This window comes from Notechis scutatus, chromosome 4, assembly GCF_049901735.1.
Source record: "Notechis scutatus isolate UNSWTSFEM ecotype Mainland chromosome 4, rNotScu1.2, whole genome shotgun sequence".
Taxonomy (NCBI): domain Eukaryota; kingdom Metazoa; phylum Chordata; class Lepidosauria; order Squamata; family Elapidae; genus Notechis; species Notechis scutatus.
In genome coordinates this window covers 127772494-127800134 of record NC_142012.1, presented here as the reverse complement: position 1 = coordinate 127800134, position 27641 = coordinate 127772494, and the positions used below count along the sequence as shown (strand labels likewise).

Genomic DNA, 27641 nt, shown 5'->3' with positions numbered 1-27641 from the left:
TAAATGTGTAAAACTGATAGTTAAGCTATATCGGAAGAGCTGGCACAATTCAACACTGATCAGCCAGTGCAAATCACTCCAGTAGAATTTCTTTCTAGAGAGGATAAGTAAATGTAACTTTGAATATATTTCACCGAGAGCCCATAAACCATCACAGTTTTCATTCATGATGTATTCTACAGTAAAAGACTTAATTCTGCCCAGGACATAGCTTTACTTTATAATAAAATTACTTCCTGTAAACATATCTGCATTGTCATCTCTGTTGAACAGAAGTCAGGGCTTCAATGTTAATTCCATTTGCTGATTGTCCACTGTACTGTATAATAAGACAAGTGAGATGAAATTCTATACATAGAATAATAGAAAACTGGGCAGTAATATTACAGGTAGTCCTCAACATAGAACAGTTCATTTAGTGACCAAACTTACAATGGTACTGAAAAAGTGACTTATGACCATTTTTCACACATATGACCAATCGCAGCATCCCCATGGTCACGTGATTTACATTTGGATACTTGACAACTGATTCATATTTATGATGGTTGCAGTGTCCCGGGGTCATGGGAGCATCTTTTGTGAATTTCTGACAAGCCAAGTCAATGGGGAAGCCAGATTCACTTCATAACCGTGTTATAGTAATGAACTGCAGCGATTCATTTAACAAATGTGGCAAGAATAGTCATAAAATGGGTCAAAACTCACAACAAATATCTCACATAGCGACAAATTCTGGACTCAATTGTGGTCGTAGACTGAGGGCTACCTGTACTTTGCAAAACAATGGAAAGCAGCAATAATTATGGTTTATTACTTTACAAAAAGTTTGCTGTGATTAGGCTCTGAAAACAGTAAATAACGGGCCCGCAATTATATGTTATAGCATAATTCCACGATAGGCTGTTTGTTAAAAGAAAGCTTCCTTTATGTGGCATAAGAATGCTTGTTTTTCTCTGCCTCAGCTCTAAAGTGAGTAGCCTAACATTGTGCCTAAAAATCTTGACAGTAACGAAGGAATTAAGATTGTCATTGTGGAACAGAAAATCATTAATTTTGCTATTCCTCATCCATATTACATTGCAGAATATAATAACACAGTTGAAAAATAGTTATTTCAGTTCTAAACAGAAAAGGTAATGAAAGTCACATCAATTATATCATTTTTACTAGATGTTTATTTCCATTTTAGTTAAACTATCTTGAAATTCCAACATATATCCAACACATTCAAGAATACAAATAAATAGTCTCATACAACAGTTTAATTTTTAAATAAAGAATAATTCCCACCTAGGATTTTTACAATGGATTTGTTACAAATCAAACAGAATTTTCCATTTTTCAGCATCACTAAGATCCAGTTATATGAAAATATAAACTCAGGAACATACTATGGGTAAGCACACTCCTTTCACTGCTTGCAAAATACAGTCGTAGATTCCAGACCAAATGTCCCAACAGAAGTATACAATAAAACTTCAAAAATAAAGCTCAAAAAGCATGTTTTTTGCTTATAATCAAAGGGCGAGTCCTAATTGTATTTTGGTTTGAGTAGATCAGTTAAAATTAATGGGATAAAATCAGCTACAATTACAATTGCATTACTTATAAGCAGTACTAAGTTTGAATCCAATCAGGGCATTGAAACCATAGACAACCTGGCATTCTTTGGAAAATCGCAATATATGTATATTTCTTTTTTATATGTCACATAGGTCGTATTCATCCAAAAACTCAGCATTAGTCTACTTAAAAATACTTTTTTTATTCCTGCCTGCTGCCATATGTTTTTCCTTGGAAAGAAAACTTCAAGAAAGAAAGCTTCAATGAAAAGCTTCTACTATACTTCTGGATAACTCCCATCTCTGAAATGGAACTTAGCCAGAAGAGGGTATTTCAAACCTTTTCCTTTAAATGGGTACAAGTCAACTGTATAACTGGATGGTGTTTTATAGCACATGAATCATAACAGCGGTCTGGCATCATAGCAACTGCTGATGAAGAATCTCCCATACCATTTTTTTTCGATAATAAGGCATGTGAAACTGCAAAAAGAAATTGTGTTAACATATTTGATACTTACATACTTCCATTTAGCAAATATACTGTCCATTTTATTTTTACTTTCCTTAATAACAAATTTATTTCAGTAACTGACAAAACATACATGTACATAAAAGCCAAACTATGATAAAACATTAAAAATGAGATTCCCACCCTAGGATATAGAACACAACAGACAGAAAATAGCTATTTGACATAAATCTAAGTCTACAATTTCTTGTGTTAAGTATCTAGAAAAAGATACATTATTTGCTAACTGTTGAAATATGGGCACTAAGCAAGGCTCCTTTGAAGAGTGCATTCACTGAAGGTATAACCTAGCTTAGAAAGCTCTCCCTGATGTTCATTCACTCTAGGTAGACACTAGGTAAGAGACAGAAATTAGATATTGGCCTCATATTTGCATAGGGCTGGAAAAGACTGGAAGCCAGTGCAATTATTAAGGTACACCTCATGATTGTATCAATAAATACCGGTTAAAATATGAGGCCAATATCTAATGCCTATTCTAGCCTCTGAAGATCCCAAACTTTTTTCAGGAGGTACCCTTATATACAACACATTTCAATAATCCAACTAGAAAATGGTCCCCCCCCCTCCCCATATTCAGATATAGGCTGCAACTGGTAAATTAACCAAAGCTGATAACTTGGAGCTTCTAATCACTGAGGCAACTTGTGCCTTCAGTGATAGCATAAATCCAGGAATAATCCAAGTTGCACATTTGAATTTTGGAGGAAATTTAACTTCTCCCACTGCCAGAATAGATTAACCACCACTCAGTCATCTAGGCAAAGTAATCACCTTTAGATTACTGTCTCCTTGTGACAAAAAGTAAACTTTAGTTTTTAGCCCTCACCTAATCTGTTAACTTGCTCAATGTAGATCACCTACTGCCCTCTCAGATTAAGTAAAACAGTTAATATCATCTACATACCAATAACATGACCAGCAGCACAGTGTTTAGTAGGTACTTGCCAACATGAACACGTTACATTTGTGCTTTGGGACCTTAATTGGCTTCCAATTAATTCTTGTATGCAATTCAAAGTGCTCATTTCACCTTTAGAGCCTACAAAGTCTCAAGAGGATTCTCCACTCAATTTCAACTTGCTGAATACAAAGCTTCCAAGAAAATCTATTAACGGTCTCCCTTTTCTGACAGACTAGGAGGCCACTGTTTTTATGTGGTGGTGCTGAATGCTATGGAATAGCCTGCTGTCTTAAATCTGATCAGTTTCCACTTTGTTTGGCTTCAGGAAATTATTAAAACAGTACTTTTTAAGACTTACAGATGTCATCTATTATTTTACTGCTTTTTAATTGTTTGTTTTATCATATTATTCATGTTTAATTACTCTTGTTATATAAAATTACATTTTATTAAGATTGTAAGTCGGCAAAAGTTCCATGATTGCAACAGATTTTAAAAAAACCTAATAGCTAATTCAGGTTATTATGTTTACTGGTATCAAAAGTTTAGTGAAATCCAAATGAGCCAACTAGGTGATATTTGACATCTCCTTCTTACCTAAGGGAAACCAAAATAATTTCTGTCTAAAAACTAATCCAAAGATGAATCCAGACAATTAGTATCATCTAAAAATGCTTGAAAGTAATTAACAATACCAAGCTTGAGCATCTTATTCGATGAGATAATAATAATCAGCCTACTGTTTCCACCACAGCACTAATAACAAATAAATACCTATCTCAAGAGAGAGCAGCATGAAAATTGTTTCTTAAAGTATTTCAACTCACCTGTGTAAATGCAATGGGTTTATCCCTAGAGACAAAGTCTGCAAACTTGCAAGTAAACATTCCACAGTCACTGCCATTTAATTGCTGCGGAATTTCCTAAGATTGAAAAAAAAGAATATATAGGAAAGCCTATTAACTTTTTGTTTTATTTAAATTAGAGATCACTGAAACCTAAGAGATTATAGTATAGCAATTCTATAATCGATCATCAACTAAACAGGCATCTAAATTGATTGCTCAATTTCAGAAAATTTAGGTAACAACCTGTACTTTAAGAAACAGAAAATTCCTCCTAAAACAATTAATATATAAAAACAATTATTTTAAAAAATGAAAAACCCATGTCTCAGAGAGATCAACAGATTTTAACAACCATGGAGCCACTTCAATATTTCATTAGTCTTCTGGGATCTCCAGGCCTGATGGCATAACCACAGTTTGAGGGACTTCTGGGAAATCAGGGATAGAGCCAGTTCATTTGAGGGGGGAGGGGAATTTCCATAAAGCAAGTGGCACTCACCAAATGCAGCTCCCATACAGGACCCATAAGCACGCTTCTTCTGCTGAAATCTGGTGGAATATTCAGGGAGAGACAGTCCCTCAGAAAACCCAACCCATGCCATGTAAGACTTTAAAAGTCAAAACCAGCACCTTTAGTTGGAGCCAGAAACAAATTGGTAACTAATGCAGCACATGGAGCAGAGGTGTAACTTGTATTGCTCTAGAGATACATATAACTGCCCCGCACTGCTGCATTTTGCACCAGCTGAAGTTTCTGGATACTCTCAAGGGCATTACAGCAATCCAATTGGGAGGTGACTAGCGCATGAGTGATTGTGAGTAGAGCCTCCAATCTTGGAACAATATGATAATATGAAGTTGTGCAAAGGCTATCAGGTCTGTAAAACCACATCTGCATCTGAAGGTTCAGATTAACTGATTTTTTTGCTAAAAGCTTATGCACCAGGAAACAGCACCTGGTTAGAGTTAGATGAGGATCAATGGAATTTGAAGGGGGTTAGTGCACTTGTGGCTATGTAACAACTCTAAGCTGATCCCTCTTTTAATTCCTCCCCCTGGCTCAGCCAGTCCTAATTCGAGGAAGACTACGAGATTACACACAGAATCCAGCAGCAAAAATAGAATAAACCTGGAACTGGCACCGCCCAAATCCCAAGCCACTCAGTCTTTCCAGAGTTCGGTTGAAGTCTTTTTTACCCATCCAGGCTCTCATAGCTTCCACGCAACGAGATAAAATGTGCACAGAAACACTTAATTTGTCAGAGGCAGAGATGAATAATTGGGAATCCTCAGAGTACTGATGACACCTCAACCCATGGTGACAGATGAGCTCACCCAGCAACTTTGTGTAAATGTTGCTGGTCAGTGAATCAAACCCTGCAACACCCAACACAGTATGAACTGAAGGTGGGATCTCTCCCCGCATCACCAATGACTGGAATATCACTTGATGTTTTAGAAAAGGCCTGTTAAACTGGTGGCCCGTGGCAGGATGCATCACGTGCAGGCCACACCCACTCCGGCTCCGTAAAGGCAAAAAACATTGCGATACGTCACGTCACGTGATCAAGTTTGACACCCGTGTTTTAGAATCACCTAATACAAGATATTTTATTTTTGATAAACAACTGTAGGTTTATGCTGGATATTCAGAAACTACACAAATATCCATTTAAATAGAACTTCACTGCATCTATATTTTGCACTTAAATCCAGTCTAGATATAATAATCCTAGTTAAAAATCTATGATTTAGTAAATCAGCCCTGAACACCTTCTCTTACCCAACACATCTTCCGATGTCTCTGAAGTGCTTTAATTATGAGTTGTTTTTTAAACCACAGACCTATTTCATATGCAATAAGGAAGCTGTGGCTTGAAGAAGCCACAACTCAAGTAATGAAATCAGTATAGAAGGGAAATTGTGTCTGTGTGAAGACTAAATATTTATTCCTAAATGAATACTTGAATCTTGCTGAAACTACCGTTTTAGAAGTTTAGAACTTGAGATCCACACTAGAAATGAAAAAAAAAAGTTGCACATACATGAGGCTTCATACTGTAAAGTGTCCAAGACGAAATATTAATATCCAGGTTTTTCTTTGCTTTACTTTCCTCTTGCAGATATTGTCTGTTCAATAAAATCATAACAAACAGTGATAACATTTTCCCTTAAGGATTAAGATCATCACTCTTTAGAGGTAATAAAGTTTTGCATGGTGCATTTTTAATACATAAAAAGAGAGAAAAAATATCCACACCAAGTTTACAGCAGTCAAGAGAAGTAATGGTTTATTCTATCAATCTAATAGAAAAAGTAAAAAGGGATATTTTTGTACCACTAGACATCTACTTACAACAATCTCATGCAGATCCTGGTGCCATTTTGTCCCATTGAATCAAAATATTTGATAGTTTTTCTCCTCAAATCTATAACCTACAACAAAGTGAAGATTTTAGTAGAATCTGGCAGGCAACCATCACATTATATCCTCATCACCCAAAGAATTTCAGAAAAGCCAAAATGTATTTACCACTAATGCCCAATGTAGTCTGATATGAATAGGCACCAAGATTATGTCATGCTGGAATAAGTCAACTTCTTTGGTCCATCTTTTTACTGCATTATAACCCATAGAACTTAGTTTGGAATAGAAGAAAGTACTGAACGCATAAAGTACTGGAAATCCCGGCATTTTATTTCTCTCAACCAAAAGATTCATATAGAAATTAATGACCTATAATCAAAGAGAAGAGAGAAGAGAAGAGAAGGAAATGCACACATACATATACATATATCTACTACTTCAAATGTACTAATAAAACGCTATTAATTCTCAGGGCTATTTTTACAGATATTCCCACAAAGCCTTTATTGGAATATTTCTATTCTTGAAAAATAGCCCTGAGAATTGGTTTTTATTAGTACGCTTGAAATAGTGCACAGACAGTCCTCATTTAATGACTGCCTTGTATATCGATCATTTGCAATTCTACAGTAAGAAAAAGTAACCAATCCTCACATTTATGACCTTCACAGGCCTGTAAAAAAAACTGATGTAAAATCAGAAGCAAAGCTGTGGTTCGACTTAACTGCTTCACATAATGACTGAAGTTAAATCAGATGATTTTGATTGTGGTTACTAAATGAGAACTTCCTGTAAGACATACAAAGGGGTCAGGAAGTTACAATTCAGTAAGGTAAAAAAGGGAAGTAATCCAGTCCAGAGGGCAGTTCCAGTTCCCACCTACCCTGAATAAGGTATGATGAAAGAAGCTTAAAAAACGATCACATTTTCCTTATTTAGGAAGAAGATGCACAGTGGACAAACTGTCCTGAAGCAGATGAAGTGGCACTGTGCTGCCTTTCCATCTTTCTCTTATTAGGGAAATTACGGCAAAAGCAGAAGGGGACTGAGATGACCTCACTCAACATTTTGCAAGCCAGATATACTGGTCTGATGGGCAATTTAGGCCACTAGGTCAGAAGCTTTCCAACCCTGCGATAGCGCATTACAGTGATTTCTACATCAAAGGACTAATGAAACTTTAGCTATTAATGAGAAAAATTATTTTACCACATCATTCAGCCACTGCTGGTTTCTTAACGTTTGAATGTCTCTTCGTGTAATATTCAGCTTGAAGGCGCTAGTCAAAATTTCATCATCCTGACCATAGCTCAGAGCATTTGTTATCTCTTTTTCCATATCCTGGAAGAACATTTTATACTATGAAGGTCATAAACAGTTAATTTTAAAACTAAACTTGCTCATTTTGAGGAAGTGAAGCAAGGGTAGAAACAACATATTCAGTTTGTTTTATCTTGTAAAGAAAAAGGTGAATACAAATATCTTATTTCTCGCATACTTTATACTGAAAATAACAGTTTTAGTATAATCTAATTTGAATGACTATTTCTTGAAATAAGTTACATCTCTATACTGGGAACAATAAAGGCAGAACATATCTGGAGCTAATTTCAGGTAAACTTAGTCTTACCTTTGTAAACTCAGGGAAGCACTCTGTAGCTTTTTCCAAACTCCGATACTTTTCTCTTATTTCAGCCAGAGAATGTCTTCTGCACGACAATTCTTTCTGGACCAAGCTTAATCTAAGTGATACTTCTTCTGATAGATCATTTCCCATCAATGGCTGCACTGACCTCTGTAAAGAAAATGGGGGGGAAACTGCAAAATCAAATTGAATTGTTCATGGAAAGGAATCCTTCAAGAAACAAAAGAATCCCATCAAAAGCTTCTTTATAAAACAACAAACAAGGAAATCCCTTTCCAATCAAACTGGTAGAAAAAAAAGGATCATTCAGTTGAGACACTGTGTATTTTTCCCCACAGTGAACTCTTTTGGCTTATAAACTATGGTAAACTTTAAAAAAGGAAAGGGAAAAGTAATGAGTTTGTGGTTCCCTGAGGTTGAGACATGGGATAAAAAAGGCTTGGTTTTTCCCTTGTAGCATGAGCAAACTTTCAAGGAAGAAAAAAAATTGAAGGGTTTATTCTTTCCTTTTCTCACTCTTGGAATATGCCCGGCTACCTGACACATAATAAAATGTTCAGGTTAGGAGCTTGCAACTGCTTCTTTAGCACTGCAGTTAACAGCATGGAAGGTTTTAGCAGAGTTGAACATAGGAAACTACCTCATAACAGACTGTTTACCAAGTCCAGTATTATCTATTCCAACAGTAAAGTTCTAGAGTCTTAGTCATGATTGTCCACATCATATCTGAACTGATGTGGAACGGGAATTCATCAGGGACTGAACTTAAATCTTATACCTGCAATTAATGAAATTCATGTCACTGAGTTATAATCTCCTATTTGTTTCCTTTTCTCCCCCACCTTTCGGCAACACACATTTTAAACCACCCTGAACCTATACAACTAATTTCCTAGAATGGTTCCTGACTGTACAATTCCAGCTGGTTTGGAATGGAATCCTAAAAAAATACACTTATAGATCAGTTACAAAAAATCTAAACAATTTCAGCAAGTCATTAAAAAAATACAACCATCATTCTGGTTTTTACTCTACATTATACATTTAACAATGCAGATTATCCATGTCCGTATAAGATAATTTCATTTTAATCAATATACTTCTACATGAAAAACAGGAAAACACTCTAACTATTAGTACAGTGTATATTACAATATTAACCTGTTGTATTGGAGATAAAACAAAAACTTGGCATCTAACAATTTTACTTGTCAGAACTAAACAAGTTCTCAGACTCCATGATGTTCCTTAGAAGTAAACATATACTTACTATAACATTATGCCAAGTATTTAAATCTTAATTTATTAAGATTGACAAATTGTTCAAGAAGAGAATATTCACAGAAGTTACTCAAACGTGGCTAAGAGATTTTAAACAATAATCCCTCCCTCCCTGAGATTATCCCAGCCTATCTTTGAGATAAAGAGTGTGCTACAGGCCCGATCTATGAAATATTGTGATCTTTCAGGACTGGGAAAGTGTATGACATCTCTATCACAGACTCTGCCTTCTGGAACAGCATCTCCCTTAGAGATATGGACAGTGGCCTCTTTCCTGAAGAGTTTTAAGACCTAGGGTTAACATGTTTGTGGAAGCCTTGTTGTAGTTTTTTGTTGCTGTTATGGTTGTCTTAGCCTGATTTGTCCTTATGTTTTAAACTGTTTTTCAGATTTTGTAAGTGGACCAGAATCTGTTCAAGTAGGTGGCCATAATGATTTAAAGAATTTTTTTTTAAAATGGAACTCTACCATTATAGGGTATAATAATAGAATCTTAAAAGCTTAACAGAGATTCTCTCTCTCTCTCTCTCTTCTAACTAAATAAATCAAGCTAGGGCCCTCTTGAATTTTTTCCTTGTTCCATCCTCTCTATCCTCTAACTTTAATTTGGAAATTAACTTTTATCTCGTCCAATTATACAGCAGACCACTGGCATCTTGGAATTTGTCTAAGGTGCTGGATTTTGAGGAGAATAGTTCCTTTTTACTTAAATTCTCAGTAGTATCATTGTGATTTGAGAGCTCTGTAATTTGTCTTTCTCAAAGTTTTAATATTTAAAATTAGGAAGGATTCTTCACATTTTTAAATAAGTTTGATTTTTTAAATTTCTGGTGACATTGTTTTATTTCCCAAGGAGGGAGAAAAGTGCTTGTTTTTTGTATATTTACCACAGCACAGGGTGTGATAGCCCTCTCTTTCTGACACATCAGGGATAGGGACTAGGATACCAGATGAGGCTACTTTAGAAGGCAATGGCAGCAGGATTTATCAAGTCACTATCATAAAGCAGAAGACAGGCCCACGCTGAGAAAACCCAGAGGCATTCTGACAGAGGAGATTTGAGACTGCAAGCTCATTATTATTATTGTTAGGAAAAGGGTTGAAAAGGAAAAGTTAAGATTCTGAAATGCAAGAAAAATACTTGGTTGAAAATTTTCAGAAGGGTAGCTTGAATGGTGCTTGAAAATTAATGATGGCATTTTAACCAACATAATTGTAATGTATTTCATTTCTTGTAATTATTTTAATGAGATTATGTTGGTTACAAATTTAATTGAATTCCAAAGTAATTATTAATAAAATTTAAAAGAAAAAAAAGATAAAAGTGTGACAATAAAGAGTGCATCTCACCTCTTTTTTCTGTTCGAATACCTTTTCATGTTCTGTTATTCTTTTTGCTATTGTTATTGATCTGATAGAAACATACAGACAAAGATATTACTGGGAGTATTACAAAAGTAGAAAGAAACACTTTTATCATCAGAAAGAATTTTACAAGCATTTCATATCTGCTAAGCTAATGTTGTCCTACAGAATAATCCTATGAATGTCAATTATAGTGGAATATAAAGAATGAAGCAGAACTAAATTACACATTGTTCAGTGGCTCATCCTTTTACACAAAAATGTTATTGCCCAAGTATTAGAAAATCACTACAACTTTATAAAAAGGATCTAGAATTTGAAGTTTGGTTAAATATTTAAAATCTGTAAACATGTTAAGTAGTACAGTGATGAGAGAAAGCCTGCTGACATGTTAGAATTATCTATGATCCTACAACACTAGGCTCTATTAATGAGGTGAGACCTTCATCTATTCTAGACTATCTATATTTTTAACTAGAAGAGATTCTGGTTAAGAACCAAAACACAATAATTCCATGTCATGATCTACCAAACACACTATATGCCAATACTCATTTTCTTTGTGCCTGCTTTTCATGACACAGGTTTATGGAAGTGAATGATGTCTTGATCCAGAGAGACTCACAGAATTTGAAAAATAGTTGTCAATGCTCATCAGAATGGGAGGTTTACAAAGTTACCATCAATGGTCAGATAGCAAAATATAAAAATGGAGAAAACACACTGTGATGAATTTCCAATAACAGGTGTCCAACAAAATTCACCACAAGAGCAAGGCATACAGTATTCCAAAAGGCTGCAAAGAATGCCAGAGTAACAGCAAAGGATCTACAGGTCATTCCTCTGTAACCTGATGTCAGCAGTCATAAATTTATCATACACAAACCACTGAACAAAAGTAATCCAAAGGTGCTTTTTCAAGAGCCAACTGGATTTTCTGGTTTTTCTTTGAAGAACAAAAGTAATGTTTACAAGGAGGAAAATCATCACTATCAAAAAGCACATCCATGCCCATCTTAAGTTTGAAAAAGGAGTTTTGCAATGAAAAATTGATTCTGCAATGTCATTGAATCAGTTGAAAATGGAAGTTTTATGCATTAAAGTGAAACATGGTAATAGGACAGAATCAAACCTTGCAGTCCAACAAAAGAAGTTAACTAGCTCTGGAGCATAGCAGTGGAAATGGTATGGTTTGCAGCTGCTTTGTAGCCTCAGGATCCAGAGACCTTGCTCTCATTGAGGGAACAATGGATTAATTGAGGGAACAATATAATTTACTAGCCAATTCTACTAAGGATGTCAGGGTATCTGCCTGTGAGTTGAATTTTAAATGAATTGGGCTCAAGCCACACAACAATGATCCTAAACAGAGCAAGTACATTTATAATAGAATGGCTAAAGTAGAAAAATTCTGTATTTTGAAATGGATGAAACAAAGCTCTGGACTTAATCCAACAGAACTTCATGGCATAATCAGAAGCAAACAGTTCATGCAAGAGGGCCCAAAAATATCAATAGGTTAAAGCAATTTTGTAAGAAAGATTAAGCCAAAATAAATATTTGCATGCTCATGTGCAGGTCTGATTATCAGGGACCGAAAATGTTAGGTAGAATCAATGCTCCTAAAGAAAGTGCCCCCAGTTATTTAATCTAAACTTTAATTTTTCCTAATAACGTGTTCACGAAAGTTGTAACACAGAACATTGTTTTTGTGCTTTTTGTTTAATCACAATCTATCTATTAACAGAACCCAGTAAAGCTCAGGTCTCAATGTTAAGTCACAGTACTACAGGATAGCTCTAGAGTTTACAAACATCTAATTACTGTGTGTTTCATTGGAAAAGTTCCAGAACAGTATTATCAAATGAAATGTTTAAAATTATACTACATCCACTATATTTTCAAAATATAGAAAAATATCAAAGAGCTTTTCATTTTAATTTGTCTCTCCAAATTTTATGTTTTGTAAATATGTAACATCCAATTTCAAATGTACTTCACCCTGAACCATAATGTCTCTATCTATAGCACAAATGCTCATGGCTCATGGCACAGATAGATGCCAAAATATGATATATAGAATAAATGCTCACAGTAGCACATAACTATTTAGATATGAGAGCTTTGTTCTTCCACTTATGACACTTGATGCTAAAGGGCACTACTCCTAAGAAAAGTAGAAAAATGAAACCTGATGCAAATATTTCCTAGGTTCCAATCTTCTCTTAACACCACAAATTATAAATCAATGAACTTTCACTTACTTGCTGATATCATTTTTAGAGCCCAAGTGACCGAAGTTCTTGATTCCTTAAAGAAAGGATATAATAAACATAACTCAGTTGCCTTCCCTACACACTGGTAATATTTTAAAGCAGCATTGGTTGTCTCACACATTTTACAGATGTATTCTTTCAGTTCTTAGTAATTAGCCTAGAAAAGAAAGCTTTTTTAAAGAATTCAGTTATTGATGCAAACCAGTAACTCATTCCCTACAAATAGGAAGCAATTATAATTATATTGTTTTTTTTTTCTTTTTCTGCTGCTTCGGCTAAAATGAATGTGAGTTCAATTTGTGCATATAAGAGAGAATAATTGTTATCTATAAATGAGAGATCAATTACATTCGTAGTGACATTTCATAGGCCTTTTTAGTTCTTTTTTGATAATGGTTTCTGATATATAGATACACACATATAAAAGTGCATAAACTTGTATGGCAGATGTATTTTAATATTAAAAATTGTTCAGAATTAAATTATATATATTTAAAATAGTACTAAAAATCAAAAGGCACTGTTACACATTTCAGACTAACACATTTTATTTAAAGCCATATACCTTTGTGAACTACACAACTTTAAATGAAACAAAATTTACTGAAGCTTATGATTTTCAATTAAATTCATTTGAAAAGGTCCCACCAGATTCCTTTTAATTTTTAGCCAACATATACTTGGACAGCTCCCTTCCTACAAAATATTATCAAGAAATTGAAATAATATATTTTAGGGAAAAAAGTATTTACCAAAACAGAAACTTACTTAAATAATCAGGATTACCTAGACATTAATATATTTTTGCAAATAAAACTTTTCAAATATTTAATTAAAATATTTTATTCCAAAAATGAAGTAATTTTGGGGAGCTATTTTAAATTTTGACAACACATTAGAATGACAAATATGGTCAACAGCAAAAACTTCCACTTTTTTATTTCATTTGATTTATAACTTGTTTTTTGTCTAAGAGATGAAGAGTAGTATATATAATGCACCCTCCTCTTATTGTTTCTTACAACCTCCACCCTGTAAAATAGGTTAGATTGAGAGGGAATAACTGGCTCAATGTCACCCAGGAGCTTTTCTTTCTTTCTTTCTTTCTTTCTTTCTTTCTTTCTTTCTTTCTTTCTTTCTTTCTTTCTTTCTTTCTTTCTTTCTTTCTTTCCTTCCTTCCTTCCTTCCTTCCTTCCTTCCTTCCTTCCTTCCTTTCTTTCTTTCTTTCTTTTCATAAACATTTTGAATACAGTGTATTGTCAGGGCATATCATTTACAGAAAAAAAAAATAGTAACATATATACTAATAACAATAGAAATGGTGCAACAGAATAATTTTAACTAAATTTATCTTTATGTTAGCTTATTTGTAATCCTATTGTTATATTGTAGTTATAAACCATCTTTATATTTAGTTCATACATAGCAATAATCTTTCTTCATCTTATTTCTATCTCTTATCTCTAACCACTCATAAAATCTATCCCATGCTGAGTAATATTCTGTACCCCCTTTGTCCTTTCTTTTTAATGTCAATCTATCCATCACTGCACAGTCCAAGATTTTCTGAATTACATCCTCATCTGATGGAATGTTCTCATTTTTCCAATATTGTATAAATACAATCCTCTCTGCTGTCAATACATGCAAAACTAGGTATACAGTCCCTTTATCATAGCCCTCCAGCATTATACCCAACAAAAATATTTCTGGTTTCAGATCTGTATATTGCTTGATCATCTTTTCCAGCCATGTATGTATTTTCTTGCTTTCATACAAGTCTACCACATACGATAAGTACCTGGAATCTGGTTATACTTCCAACACTTGACGGAAGTGAGCTTCCCTTTTCAGGGAGGATTAGAAACTGCGTCTCCCTGCTCCTGGCCCAATCCTATCTTCATACCAGGTCTCATGAAAAAGCAAACTAATGAGCATCTTTTCCACTAGTTTATCTAGCTTAGATATAGCTAAGTATCCTTAGGTGTGTGTGAGCTGCAGCCCAGGTTGGCTACATTAGAGGTATGGCATGAGTCAGGGAAGATGCACCAGGGGTGTGTCAGTGGCTGGTGTGAGGATAGCAGGGAAGATTGCAAATGGTGATTTGTGAACACCAGTCATAAGTGCGAATCTATGGCCAAGTGCCCAGATCACCATCATATGATCGTAGGGTGCTGGAATGGCTGGAATTCCAAGGACTGTTCATAACCACCATTCATTCAGCACCACCGTAATTGAATGAATGATTGTAGGTTGAGAACTACCTGTGTTGCCATTAACTTTTGCTTTTTTTTTAAATTAAAGGAATAAAAAAAAAAATCAGATGAAGCACAAACCTGCTGAGAATCAAAAGCGATGTCTACAGGCAGCAATATAAGAATCATCTTGCCTACTTCAAATAAAAATTAATATACCCCTTTTCTTGTTCTTTCGAAATGAACATGTAATAAACTTCAAAGCTATTCCCCTACAGTACTAGAATCAATGAGAACTGCAGGCCAGATTCAAAGTGAAAAAGAAACCCCAAAGGAGGCAATGTCAAGCCACATGTATTTTTACTAGGGAAACTGCATGGTTGTGTCTATGAAATTATTGGGAATTGAGCTTGACTTGAAGGATATATTTCTGTTTTAGAAAGTTTATATGATGCTTGATACTATTATAATGCAGTAGAGTTAGGCAATGTTTTGATTTGATTTGATTTGGAAAATGTATTGAAATATATGAAAGCACCTCCCTCCTAGCAACTATTCAATCCTGAAAAAAATGTAGCTCTTAACAAGTTGCAGAAAGATGCTGGATCCACACTCATGCTTTCCAAAACACCTCTTCCAAACTGAATCTGCCTTGTGATTAAGTTAAGAGGGATAGTTAAGATGACAGAAGTCATTTTAGATGTAGAAATGGAAAATTTAGATACCAGTGTGAGGTAGTATTTAAGCTTCTGGTTATGGGTTTAAATCCTCACTAAATGGCTGGGCAAGACACTGCCTTTCAATCGTGTCTTATTCATTTGGTAACAATTGTGTGAAAAAAATAAAGAATGAAGAAGTTCTTGAAGAAAAGATAGCATTAAAAAAAACTAATAAGTTAATTTAGACGAGGTGTTGAGATCATTTGAACTAGGTAATTAATGTTATCTCCATTGAATAGTTTATCTCAATCCACTGGACAGATAACTTTAAGATACTCTTCTTAATCTACTCAATTATCGCAATGAAAGTAAATGCTTACTGCAAGGCTTGTGAGAGAAGTTTAAGAGGGAAAATACTGTAGAAGGGTTACAGATACAACTGGAGATCATTTTTATAAACTAACAAGGGCAAGTGATGGACCCTGAATTATATAACATATCAAATGTTTACCAGCATGAAATATCAAGACAAGATTACAATTTTTTTTTAAAAAAAAATACTGATAACTAAAGTACAAAGGTAAATATGCCACTCATCTTGCAATTATATTTTGGCCAGGGGTACACATGATCAGTATTTTATTATACTTTAATCTATTTTTTCACTTATAGTAACTACCGTATTTATCGGCGTATAACACGCACTTTTTTCCCCCTGAAAATAGGGGGCAAATGATGTATGCGTGTTATACGCCGATATAATGTTAAGAAGCCTTCAGTGAATGCTGCTGGGATCGGGATCAAGGACACAAATGAAAGAAGGGGAGGGAGGAAGCAACCAAGCCTGTCCTTCTCTCTGGGTCAGCTCTCTCAGTCGCTCTCTCGCTCCTCCACCAGCACAGGAAGAAACTGCTTCAAAGAGCGGGGGGCTTTCCTGTCGCCAGCTTCCTGAAGCGCCCGTTTCTCCCCACCCCACCCCGTCCGCCCGCCCGCAGTGCTCCGTTCTGCCTGCCTGCCTGCCTTCGTTAATGGTTGAATCGGAACAGCTTCGGCTGAGTAAAAGAGGCGAATAGTTATTATTCTCAGCCGAAGCTGCTCCCAAACAACCAGAAACTAAGGCAGGCAGGCAGGCAGGCAGAATGGGACACTGTGGATTGAAGCGCCCGGGGGTGGGAGTGGGGGTGAAACGGCGCGTCGGAATAGCTGCGCGCGACAGGAAAAGCCCCCCCCGCTCTTTGAAGCAGTTTCTTCCTTGGATGGTGGAGCAGCGAGAGAGCGAAGCCTCCTTCTCTCTCTCCCCCGGTCCTTGCAAAATTTTCTGCTTGAAACCGGTCCCTGGTACAAAAAGGTTGGGGACCACTGATTTACCTTATAAGTGGTAATAATATTAATAAAAAAAAAGTTCTGAGCTACCCTTATTTTGCTTCAAAGTTTTTATTTAGAAATTTAATTTTTTTTCCTGAAATTTCCCTCTTAAAATGAAGATGCGTGTTATACGCCTGTGCGTGTTATACGCCGATAAATACGGTATATATTTTCAGAAAGATTCCAATCCTTCATTTAATATCCCACTTACATTGTAACTTATTTTGCTTCTATAAACATTTTTTCACTATTATTACTTACCATTTCTTGGCATTTCAGATGAAGGGATGAGATCAAACTTTAAGGATCCAGTGGCATAATCTTGGACACTTTTATTCAATGCATTTGAAAGAACAAGTAATGTTTTGTTAAGGAAAAAGTTTTGACAACATATTGTATATCAACATATTTAATAGTGGAATTTAATCATTAATAGGCTTATACGGTAGATATTCCATAGATTTCAAAGATAAAAATGTTTATATAGGTAACAAATATTTCACATTTTAACTGGTTAATATCACATGTAATAATTGCAAACAAGTCTGAATTTACAACAGCTTTAAATTTAGCTTAGAAACACATTATCTGCAGTTCAGATATCATTTCTAGAAACAGGTTAAATATGATCCTGACTTGTTTTATCACATGTATGAAGAGTGAAGTGAAATGGTAAAACAGGACCCCTAGTGGACATTCTAATTCATTAAATCATGATTTAAACTTAGAGTGGAATATGAATACAACCAAAACTAATATATCATATACTTTAGGATGGTATTTCTAATCACAATATCCAGCCTGCAAAATTCCAATTGCTTTTCCAGTTTATTTCATTGCCTCACTTTAAATGTTATTTTTCTGGAAGAACTTACTTATGGTATTTTGCTACTGCACCAGAAGGGTGAATTTTAAGACTCTTTTCTTTTTCTTGCTTCAGTAGTTCTTTGTATTTCTCTTGCTCCAGTCTCTGAACTCCCTAGGATAAAACAGTTATTACTATTGTGTTTAAGAGTATAATAAACTTAACACTTAAAATTCATATTTTAAGTGTGCCCTTTGGTACTATGCTTGAGATTTCATTCTATAAAACAGGGAAATCGTTTTATCTACTTCCTACCCACCAATGTCAATGCAGGAACCAGACAACTGGATTGCTAGACCCTCCAGCCTCAAGCTCATGTTTTTGATTGAAATCTCCACGCACAAGACATGATTGTGGATGGGGCTGCAAACCAGCATGTGTTTCTGAGATTTAGTTGGATGAACAAAAGGTCCTCCTTCCTGAGTATGATGACCCAGGGTGGGATACAAAATAAACAAAGTCCCAAAAACAGATGAAGCCCCTTTTATTCCTTCACTTTGCTTCAAAGCTCCAAATATCCTTGACTGGGGACAAAAAACTCCCCCACAAACTATTACGGAAAGGAGAAAATGCCGTTTAAACTAAAAATGCTTATAAATTATAAAAAGTAAAAACAACACAAACCACACTGAAACAATTAAGGAAACCAGGCAAGATAAGGGCTTGAAGACGTCCACAGATATCGGAACACACACTGGGAAAGATGCCAAACTCAGAAAGGAACAACAAGCTAGAGATATTTCCACACTTTATTTCCACCACTGGCCCATACGCATGTCTGTCCTTTTAACCAGTTCTCACAGCTGCAGCCCATAGAGAGGATCAAGGCTCTTTCCTCCCCTGTAGACCACACCATTCCCATCTCTCCCTTATCCTCTCCTCCCTGCGTGCCCTAGGATGGAGAGGGGATGGGCCTGGGTCTTCCTCTGACTGCCCAGCTGGCCTCTGCCCTTCCCCAGCCTTCTCCACAACCTCCAGAGCCACACTTCCACTCCCTGTCAGCTGTTCCTCCTCTCCCTCAGAGTCAGTCTCCAACAGGGGCATGACACTGAGATTCCTTCAGTAAAGTTCTGTACTTGGCATCAGTCCCAATTGCCATATATCCGAAGACCTTTGGCATTGCAATAAACACTATTCTACAGGTTTAGCAGATGTGATGTTAGTTAGGACTGCCAAAGAGGCAGACTGAGGTTGCTGCAGTTCTACTGTTTCCCCAACTACATGACAGTATCTTTTCCCAAACTGTTTGATCTTAGTGTAGGAGTGTTTATGGATTATGTCAGACTATTGATACTGGCAGTTTTAATCTCCTCCTGGATTTGAAGAAAGCTCAAAATTTTCTTGACAGCCACGACTATCTTATCACTGGCCAGCCTACCATACTAGCTACCCATTAGATCTAGCCTTTTTCCTGTAGCAGATGAGGTAGGATTGGACTTTCTAATGATCTTTACTTTCTCCTGATGGTGAGTTAAGTAGAGCCACCAGATTCAGCAAGGAGGAAAGACTTGTTCAGAAGGTTCACTTTAGAAGCCTTATGGATCTGCAGTGGTTTCAGACACTCTTTGGGGTCTTCCTAGAAATCTGGAGGACATATATGTTGAGTCCCATTTTAATTTCTGGAACATAGAGGCAACCAGACCCTCAGACAGGATTATCTCTAAGCAGCCTCTCTCCAGCTACTGACCCTGTGCAAAGATCTCTACGAAATTAAGCAGGCAAAGAGATATCTGGACTGATGTTAATGGACAATGAGAAATTGAATTTGATATGGGTATGATGTCAAATTCAAGCTTGTGCTGATAAAGGCATTGGGGCTGAATTACTTCTGCTCTTTTATTGAATCTGCAGAATATCAGTCAACTGCATTAATTAGAATGTCCTGGGCCCTGGGAAGGAGGGGTATACCTGCATTGGTATATTTGTGCACATATGTATACAAAAAAGCACACATGTAAAAGATGAAATTGGACTATTTCCTTAAATAAGCACCCTAGTATTAATACTGCCAATGTAATTATTCACTATTAGACATGAACAGAATGTCAGCAGCTTCTCTCAAATATCCAGATAACTGAGCCACTTGAAACATACACCATACACCCCCATACACACACAATCAGTTACAAAAATGAATGGCCCAAAATCACACTTACAAAAGTGAGAGGCTAAAGGCAACAAAAAGAAAGTACAAAGTACTTTGTCATGGTAAGGTATTAGTTTGTTTGAACAGGAGGTGGAAGTGTCTTGACTTCAATCAAAATTCTTCATGGGATAAGTATTACATATATTCTTCTTCTAATATAGCTCAATCAATTTAATATACATTCTGCCTGAAAGAAACTGCTTTCACATCATTGAATCAAGCACCATATTCAAATATTTTGTAGCAATGTATCTGCTATAAAAGATGGTTTAAAATACAAGTTTATATAGCTGCAGACTTGCCTCTTCCACGGTATAATGAGGTTTCCTTAGATACCTTCCAGTCTCTAAAGCAGAAGCTTCTAATGAATGTCTGCGAGTAATATGCCTCCATGGACGCAAATCCTCTTGAAGCACATTATGAGTTTTCTTATTAATGTTTTTGAAACTAAAGTCATCTCTGGTAGAAAAAAATAATATCAAGTTATAAATACACTGCTGACATTTGCATTTCTATTTGGATAATATGTCATTTTGAAAAAGGCATATATTTGAGGATTGCTAAAGAAGAATTACTCCTATTTATATTATTTCAGTCACAATGATTCAAGCTACTGTTATTTTGCACATTAAAAATGTCAGAGAAAACCTAATTAATTATAGTTCCCCTTTCACACATTTCCCGATTATTCAATTTTTTTTCTAAGTTCACATAATGTTTGATGGCCAAATGTATAGAGTTGATGTTGAACTCTATACAATTTAGAAATTTTTTTTTCTGTAGTATTTAATCTACATCCATAAATGAAAACTCCTTGTAAGGCAGGTTTGTGTCTCATATAGAATGCCCAACAAAGAATATTTTGCAAGAGTATGCATTAATTCACCTTGCATCCTAAATTGAGGATGAGGATAAAGCCAGATTGGTCACTTGGTGGTTAAGGCACCAGGCTAGAAAGCAGGAGACTGTGAGTTCAAGTCTGCCTTGGCCATGAAAGCCAGTGGAGGGGTCTTTAGGCCGATTACTTACTCTCAACCCAAACCATCAGAGTTGTTGGTGTGTTTGTGTGTTTGTGTGTAGATAGATACAGATAGATAAGTGTGTTTATGTAAGTATGTATATATGTATATGTGTATATATGTATATTCTTTTAATAATAATAAACGTAATGAATACATTCAATATATCTGTGTGCATGTGTGTGTGTACAAACAAAACACTGCATTTTGAAACTTAGTGAAGTCTTCTGAAATGATTACTCACAATGAAGTCTATTTTTATTCCTCAAAGTTCTACTTAATAAATTAAACATTCACCTGCATAAAGGTCTATATATTAGGAAAAGTCTATTTTTCTTCTCATTTTTAAAACAATCATCACACTTTCAACATTAAATTAGAACAAGTTTGCAGAGCAATGAGTGCAAAATGCTTGAGATTACTTCAATCCCAATGGAAATTTTAGGTAGCTGGTTAGAAAATGTTTTCTAAACTGCAATACTAATTTCAGGAATGAAATAAATAATATACTAGTATATTATTAGTAATATACCAATGGCACCAGTATATTATTGACAATATACCAATGGCACTGGTAAGTCCATATTTGGAATACTGAGTCAAGTATTGGGCATAACAATACAAAAGATCTTGAGATTCTAGAAAGAGTGCAGAGAACAGCAACAAAGATGATTAGGGGAGTACAGGTTAAACTGTATCATAAACAGTTGCAGGAACTAGGAATATCTAATTTGACGAAGAGAAGTAGTAGGGGTGACATGGTAGCAGTCTTCCAATATTTAAGAGGCTATCACAGAGAGGAGGGGGATAAACCAATTATCCAAAGTCACTGAGGGCAAGACAAGGAGTAATGGATGGAAGCTTAATAAACAGAGAACCAATCTAGAATTAAGGACAAATTTCCTGTGACTAAAAACAATTATTTAATGAAACAGCACCTTTAGAAGTTATGGGTGCTCCATTATGGAATGTTTTTAAGAGATAGCCATTTGTCTGGGACGATATAAGGTCTCCTCCATGAGTTGGACTAGAAGACCTTCAAGGTCCCTTCCAACTGTTATTCTGTATTTTGTAATATGCCATATTTTTGTACAATGCCAGGTTCAACAACTAATTATTTATGTTAGAGTAGACAGAGAAAAAACTTCAAAGGGGAGTACTGTAATGGCCATGCGTTCTTAGAATTTCATTCTCTGTTGGCCACCAGAGAAAATAAAAAGTTTTACCTCATATAAGTCACAGGAATACGAGAGTCAGATGCTACATCTGGATGAATACAGGTACCATAACTTGCTTTTTTATCTATGGAAAAGATAGTATGATTCATTGCAACTAATTCCATAGACAACAATCATCATTTTGATCTTACATGGCTCTATTCAAGTCTGTCATATCAAAGACATATCAAAACTCTTTGACATGGGCAAATGTATTGGCTAGGAATGGTTATATGATGCAATCCACTGAGTCTGCCAACAATTGACTTATAAGGAAACTGCAGCATTCTAGAACACTTTTCATCAACTGATCTAAACACAAACAAGAGATACATATTACAGCATGAAAGACCTGGAAAAGCTCAATATATACAAAGCACATTAGGGAAGGAAGTGGTAAAAGAAGTGCCCATAACTAGCTAAGAACATTCAGTGTGGACCCAATACCTATAAGCAATGGAATGCCATGTATAAGAGTAAATTACATCTTAGTGCAAGTAAAGTCAATAGCATACACTAATTTAAAGGAATTATAACATGAGCTTCTTCTTAATCAGAATCAAAAATCAATATTTTTTCAATTTATAATATGCCATATAAGAGTTAAGTACTTCACCAAACACAAAAATAATTACAACTATTGTAAAGGAAAATGAATATACCCATTAGAACAGGGTCAAGACCCGGGGGCCGGATCTGGCCCGCAAGATGCTTAGATCTGGCCTGGGAAGCCACCCTGGAAACAGTGGAGGATTGGCCCATGGGGCCTCTGCCAGCGAAAACGGAGCTCGGGAGGGCTGCGTTGCAGCTGAAAATGGAGCTCGGGAGCCCGTTTTTTCTAGCAGACCACTTGGTCCACCACAGGCGCCCCCGATATGAGTGATGTTGAGCTGGCCACACCCATCCTCCCCAAGATCAAACACAACCCTGATGCAGCCCTCAATGAAATCGAGTTTGACACCCATACATTAGAATAACTGGATCTGAAATATAACCACATTATCTATTGACTTACCAAAGTTACACAACTGCATCTCAGAGTTAGGTTGCATCTGCTTGTCAGCCAAGGCATCAGAAGCATTTGAAAGAAACTTGAAAATATTTGCATTAGTATTACGCCAGTTATGTCAAATAAACAAAGGCCCTCAGCCACAAAAGCTTGGTGATCTTAAACTATATAGGTGCCATTCATGGGAGTTTTCCCTTTAAGATCTCTAGAAGAGTAACAGACTTGCTTTGCCTAAAAATGTAGACCACTACTCTGAGCTGCCACCAAAAAGCTCTAAAAGAGCATGGCATTACATTTGAAAGAATGTTACTTTCCTGTTCAACTCTTAACAATGAAAGCTTTTTCCCACTCACTAGCGCTTATTTCTCATGCATTCATTCAGCAGCTCTTAAGGACCAGCAAGAAGAGCACTTGCTTGCTTTGTTTCTTTCTGAAGAAGAGAAAACCGAAAAAGTTATCCTTGCTCAGAGTTTACTTTGCTGCTTGTGAAATAAGGCAGAGATAGTTAAGATAGTAACACTAAGACTAAGGACACAAGGCTGACATCAATTCCCAAATACAGAAGTTCACTTGGTGACTTGGGCCTCTATTTCTCAGCCCAACTATTTTTACTGGGGAGAACTGGAGAAAATATATATGTTAGCTTGAATAGCTTCCAACTTCTGGAAATGATATATTCCATTCTCTGTTTAATTTAATCATGTTACTATTCCAGAAGACAAAAGATCACAAACCTAAGGATTTAATTTGCAAACAAAATACTTTCACTTTATTTTTATCTTCTCAAAAGGCACACAAACCTCTTTTGTAGTTTCAGCATATTGATCTCCAACTTGAAGATATTTAGCTGTTAAATGGGATGGTATCTTAATCAGACTGGCAAGTCCTTGAGTTAGTAGACCAAAAATATCTGGAAAAAGTTAAAAGTATTAAGATTATAGTCAGAAATGCTGACCTTCAAAGCAAAACAACATCCTATTTATAAATGAAAGGACTCCTGAGTTCATTTGATTCAACTCTGGCAAATGTAAAAATAACATCTGGAATAAAATTTATACAACATGAATTTTGTTCCAAATGTTATTCTTACTTTGTCAAAATTCATGTGATAGATCAGAAATCTCCAAACTTGGCAACTATGCTGCTATGCTGGCTGAGGAATTCTAGGAATTGAAGTCCACAAGTCTTAAAGTTGCCAAGTTTGGGGAGCCCTGTGATAGATCAAAACAAACTTTGAGACCCAAAAAACACATATAGGGTGATGTCGTTGACTTGTCTTATTGTACTGGAAGGATGTATTTGCTATGACAGCATTTAGCACTTTCCTATTTATAACATTGTATTGGCTTAAGAGATATATTTATTAAAGTAAATTTTCCTCCTGTTCTTTTATTCTAACATTCTACAATCTATTGAAAGAACTAAGATTTAAGGGAAAAGTTTTTATTTTATATTAGTAGAGATCACTCAAGGTGATCTTGGTTCAAATATGATATTCATTTTATTTATTCATTCATGTATATAACACCAGATTCCCAAAATGATTCAAAACATTGAAGTGATTATCTTTTTTTATTAGAACCACCTCACCTGCTGTTATAGAAAAGATATCCTAACTGTGGGAATCTTCAAAAATTCATTATAAAATTAAATTATGAGAAATGGATGCTGCTGCTTATTGTTAAAATCCTTCAGTGAGGATTTGGACAAGCAGATACTTGCCTGTTTTAGAACAGGCTTGTCTTTTCCTTTTCCTAATTTTTCTTAAAATATTTCTACTTGCACCAATTTTACACTTCCAATCTAGTGTTCTTCATTAGGTGCCTTTTTTATTATATTACTTTACAGCAGGGCTGTGAAACTTGCGCCCCACGGGCCAGATGCATCACGCACTGGCCATGCCCACGCCTGGTTTAGCAAAGGGGGAAAAATTGGGATACGTCACATGACGATGATGTAACAACATCAGTTTGACCCCCCTGCTTTACACTAATTCAATACTTTACTCCCTTTATTCTGTTTCCATATACCGGATAAGACAACCTCCCCATATGGGCATTAATTTTAATAAATTTGCTTTTTGTTCTAATTAAATTATGCACCAATTTCCTATGATTCTATATCATAGGATGTTTTTTACATGCAACAAAGTAGCTTCTATTACCCGTGGCTTTAGAGGTTAATAAATTAGTTGTTTCAAGTTCAAAACTGGTTACACATTTCCAAAAGTGTTACAGCACTGTTCCAAACATTCAGTTTGAAACAGCATTGTTTTGACTGTGAAACATTCTAAGATGATTGGGCAGCACTAAGTTTAATGAGTTGAACATTATTCCTTTTAGTTCAAAACATTTTCCTAATTGCTAATTATTACGATTTGCTTTTGAAATAGATGTTAAACTTTGTGAAAAAGAATAAAATCCTTTCAAATATTTATGAAGTTATATTCAGTCATGACAAACCGCCACAGAAAGTAGATATTACCAAGTTTTTGTCTTTTTGCTTGCTCCTGGTCAGGCTCTTCTACACAGGACTGAGAACTAAGGAGAAAAAAAATTATGTTTAATGAACAGTAGTTCTGACAAAAGAACTGGTTCACATAACTATAAATTAAATGCTAATATTATTTTTTAAATTTTCTACATTAATAACTGACACATTATATGATCTGTGATATTCATAAAAATTAATTCATTAATACTCTGCAGCAAAAGAATTGTATGCATGTTTAAATCACATTAAAATAACTTTTTCCAAAATATTTGCTCTGAAATCAACAATAATATCCTGGGAGTTGAACTGCTCTAATTTTTCTCTCATTCATTCATTTAATTTTTATGCTGCCCATTTCCCTATAAATTAATTCTGGGTAGCTTACAGATTATAAAACAAATTAGAAAAATAGATACAATATACTTCTCCGTGTGGCTCCCTTTCTTTGGAATATCATCCCCGCAGAGATTAGGCTGGCCCCCATTTTGACACTCTTTTGCAAAGCCCTAAAAACCTGGTTTTGCCAATTGGCCTGGGAAACCCAGAATGGGACGCAGCCCATCAAATGGCTCCATTTGATTGTCACCAAGGGGATTGGGAGTTATAGTTGTTATCCTTCTAATATTGGGTTTTTTTACTACTTGTAAGTCACCCAGAGTCAGAGTGTCATATAAATCTTCTAAATAAATGAACAAATGAATATATTAAAACAAATGAATATGAATACATTAAAACAAATGAATAAACAAATATTAAAACTTGCCGATTAAAATTTTAAAAGCTATATAAAACCCCAAATTAAGAGACAACAGAGGAAGAAGTCCTCTTACCCCAGTTAACTACCTCCAGTGATGAGTGCCCCAAGCCAAGTTTTAATACCCTTCCAGGAGGCCAAAATGATGGGAGCAATTGTCTGGTGGTGAAATGTTCCACAGGGATGAGGCCATTCTGCATCCACATAAACACAATGTCTTTCCTTCCTCCTCCCCACACAACCTCGTCCCAATCTTACCTCGGTTCAGTAACTCTATGCATTTGATGAAGTGAGTTGCAGCTTATAAACTGTACGCCTTTTAATAAAATTTTATTAGCTGAAAAAAGGTGCTACCAGACCCTCTGTTTGGGGACTTCATCATCCAGCCACAATTTTCCAATTCTGTGAATCCATCCCCGAAGAGGGAATCTATAAGGATGGGAGAGCCACTTTGGTCTAGTGGTTAAGGCATCAGGCTAGAAGCCGGGGAGACTGGCAGGTGTAGTTAGTCCCGCCTCAGGCATCAAAGCCAGCTGGGTGACTTTGGAGGGGAAAGGTGTATTAGGTATTTTCGCCACCTTGAATTAATTATACATTTAACAAAGGCGGGATAAAAATTAATAAGTGCAAATCAAAGATATGAAGGAAAAGCGAATGTTAGTCGAGAGAAAGGGAAGACCCTGGAAGTCAAGGCTGAAGGGAGCTGATGTGACGCCCATTTTAACTCCAGCTCGCGCTCTCATGCAGGTGTTCAGGTCCTTCCCCGCATCCGTTGAGTCTCTCTCGACTCACGCCGAAGTCTGTACCATTTTCGGGGCGGCATCACGGAAATATTTTGCCTTCACCTCCTCTTTCCGGGAAGCTTTCCGATTGCCCAGACTAGCCTACTACTACAGCCCCGAGATGGGTTTCGTGCTCTCACCTGCGATACCGTCTCTTCCGCGGTCGAGGTAACGAAGGCTCCACATCCCGGCGACAAGAGGAAGGGGACGATACCCAAGAACGCAGAGTCTCACAGAACCACTTGTACATAGGCCTCAGCCTCCACGGCCAGGCCGGAAATACGTCACAGACAGCGCGTACTAAATAATGAAAGCCCTTCCCTCATCACCGTGATGAAGAGAGGCCGTTTTCA

General features: G+C 36.0%; 1 protein-coding gene across 2 annotated transcripts; it reads right to left on the bottom strand.

Moving 5' to 3' along the window:
• Positions 1-1160: 1160 nt before the first annotated feature.
• On the bottom strand, positions 1161-27560 carry SENP2 (SUMO specific peptidase 2). Of its 2 annotated transcripts, none has more exons than XM_087964880.1 (17): positions 26765-27560; positions 25744-25799; positions 24060-24169; positions 23266-23341; positions 22260-22335; positions 20313-20473; positions 17879-17978; positions 17265-17332; positions 12773-12818; positions 10494-10554; positions 7848-8012; positions 7427-7558; positions 6383-6586; positions 6206-6285; positions 5895-5979; positions 3829-3924; positions 1161-2048 (listed from the first exon to the last, which is right to left on the bottom strand). In XM_087964880.1, exons 1-17 carry the CDS (start codon positions 26785-26787, stop codon positions 1986-1988), a joined length of 1602 nt encoding a protein of 533 aa, XP_087821006.1. In that variant the 5' UTR covers positions 26788-27560; the 3' UTR covers positions 1161-1985. The 2 variants fall into 2 exon arrangements, with proteins under 2 accessions (XP_087821006.1, XP_087821005.1); XM_087964879.1 differs by having other exon boundaries at positions 27429-27560.
• Positions 27561-27641: the final 81 nt, after the last annotated feature.

Bases quoted from the DNA above. Each gene is read 5' to 3' on its own strand.
- SENP2 (XM_087964879.1), bottom strand. From the start codon at position 27,538: ATGTACAAGTGGTTCTGTGAGACTCTGCGTTCTTGGGTATCGTCCCCT. The intron at 22,336-23,265 runs GTAAGTCAATAG...TCTTTTCCATAG, and splicing joins GATGCAGTTGTGTAACTTTG to ATAAAAAAGCAAGTTATGGT. The intron at 5,980-6,205 runs GTAAGTAGATGT...TTTATTGAACAG, and splicing joins AGGATCTGCATGAGATTGTT to ACAATATCTGCAAGAGGAAA.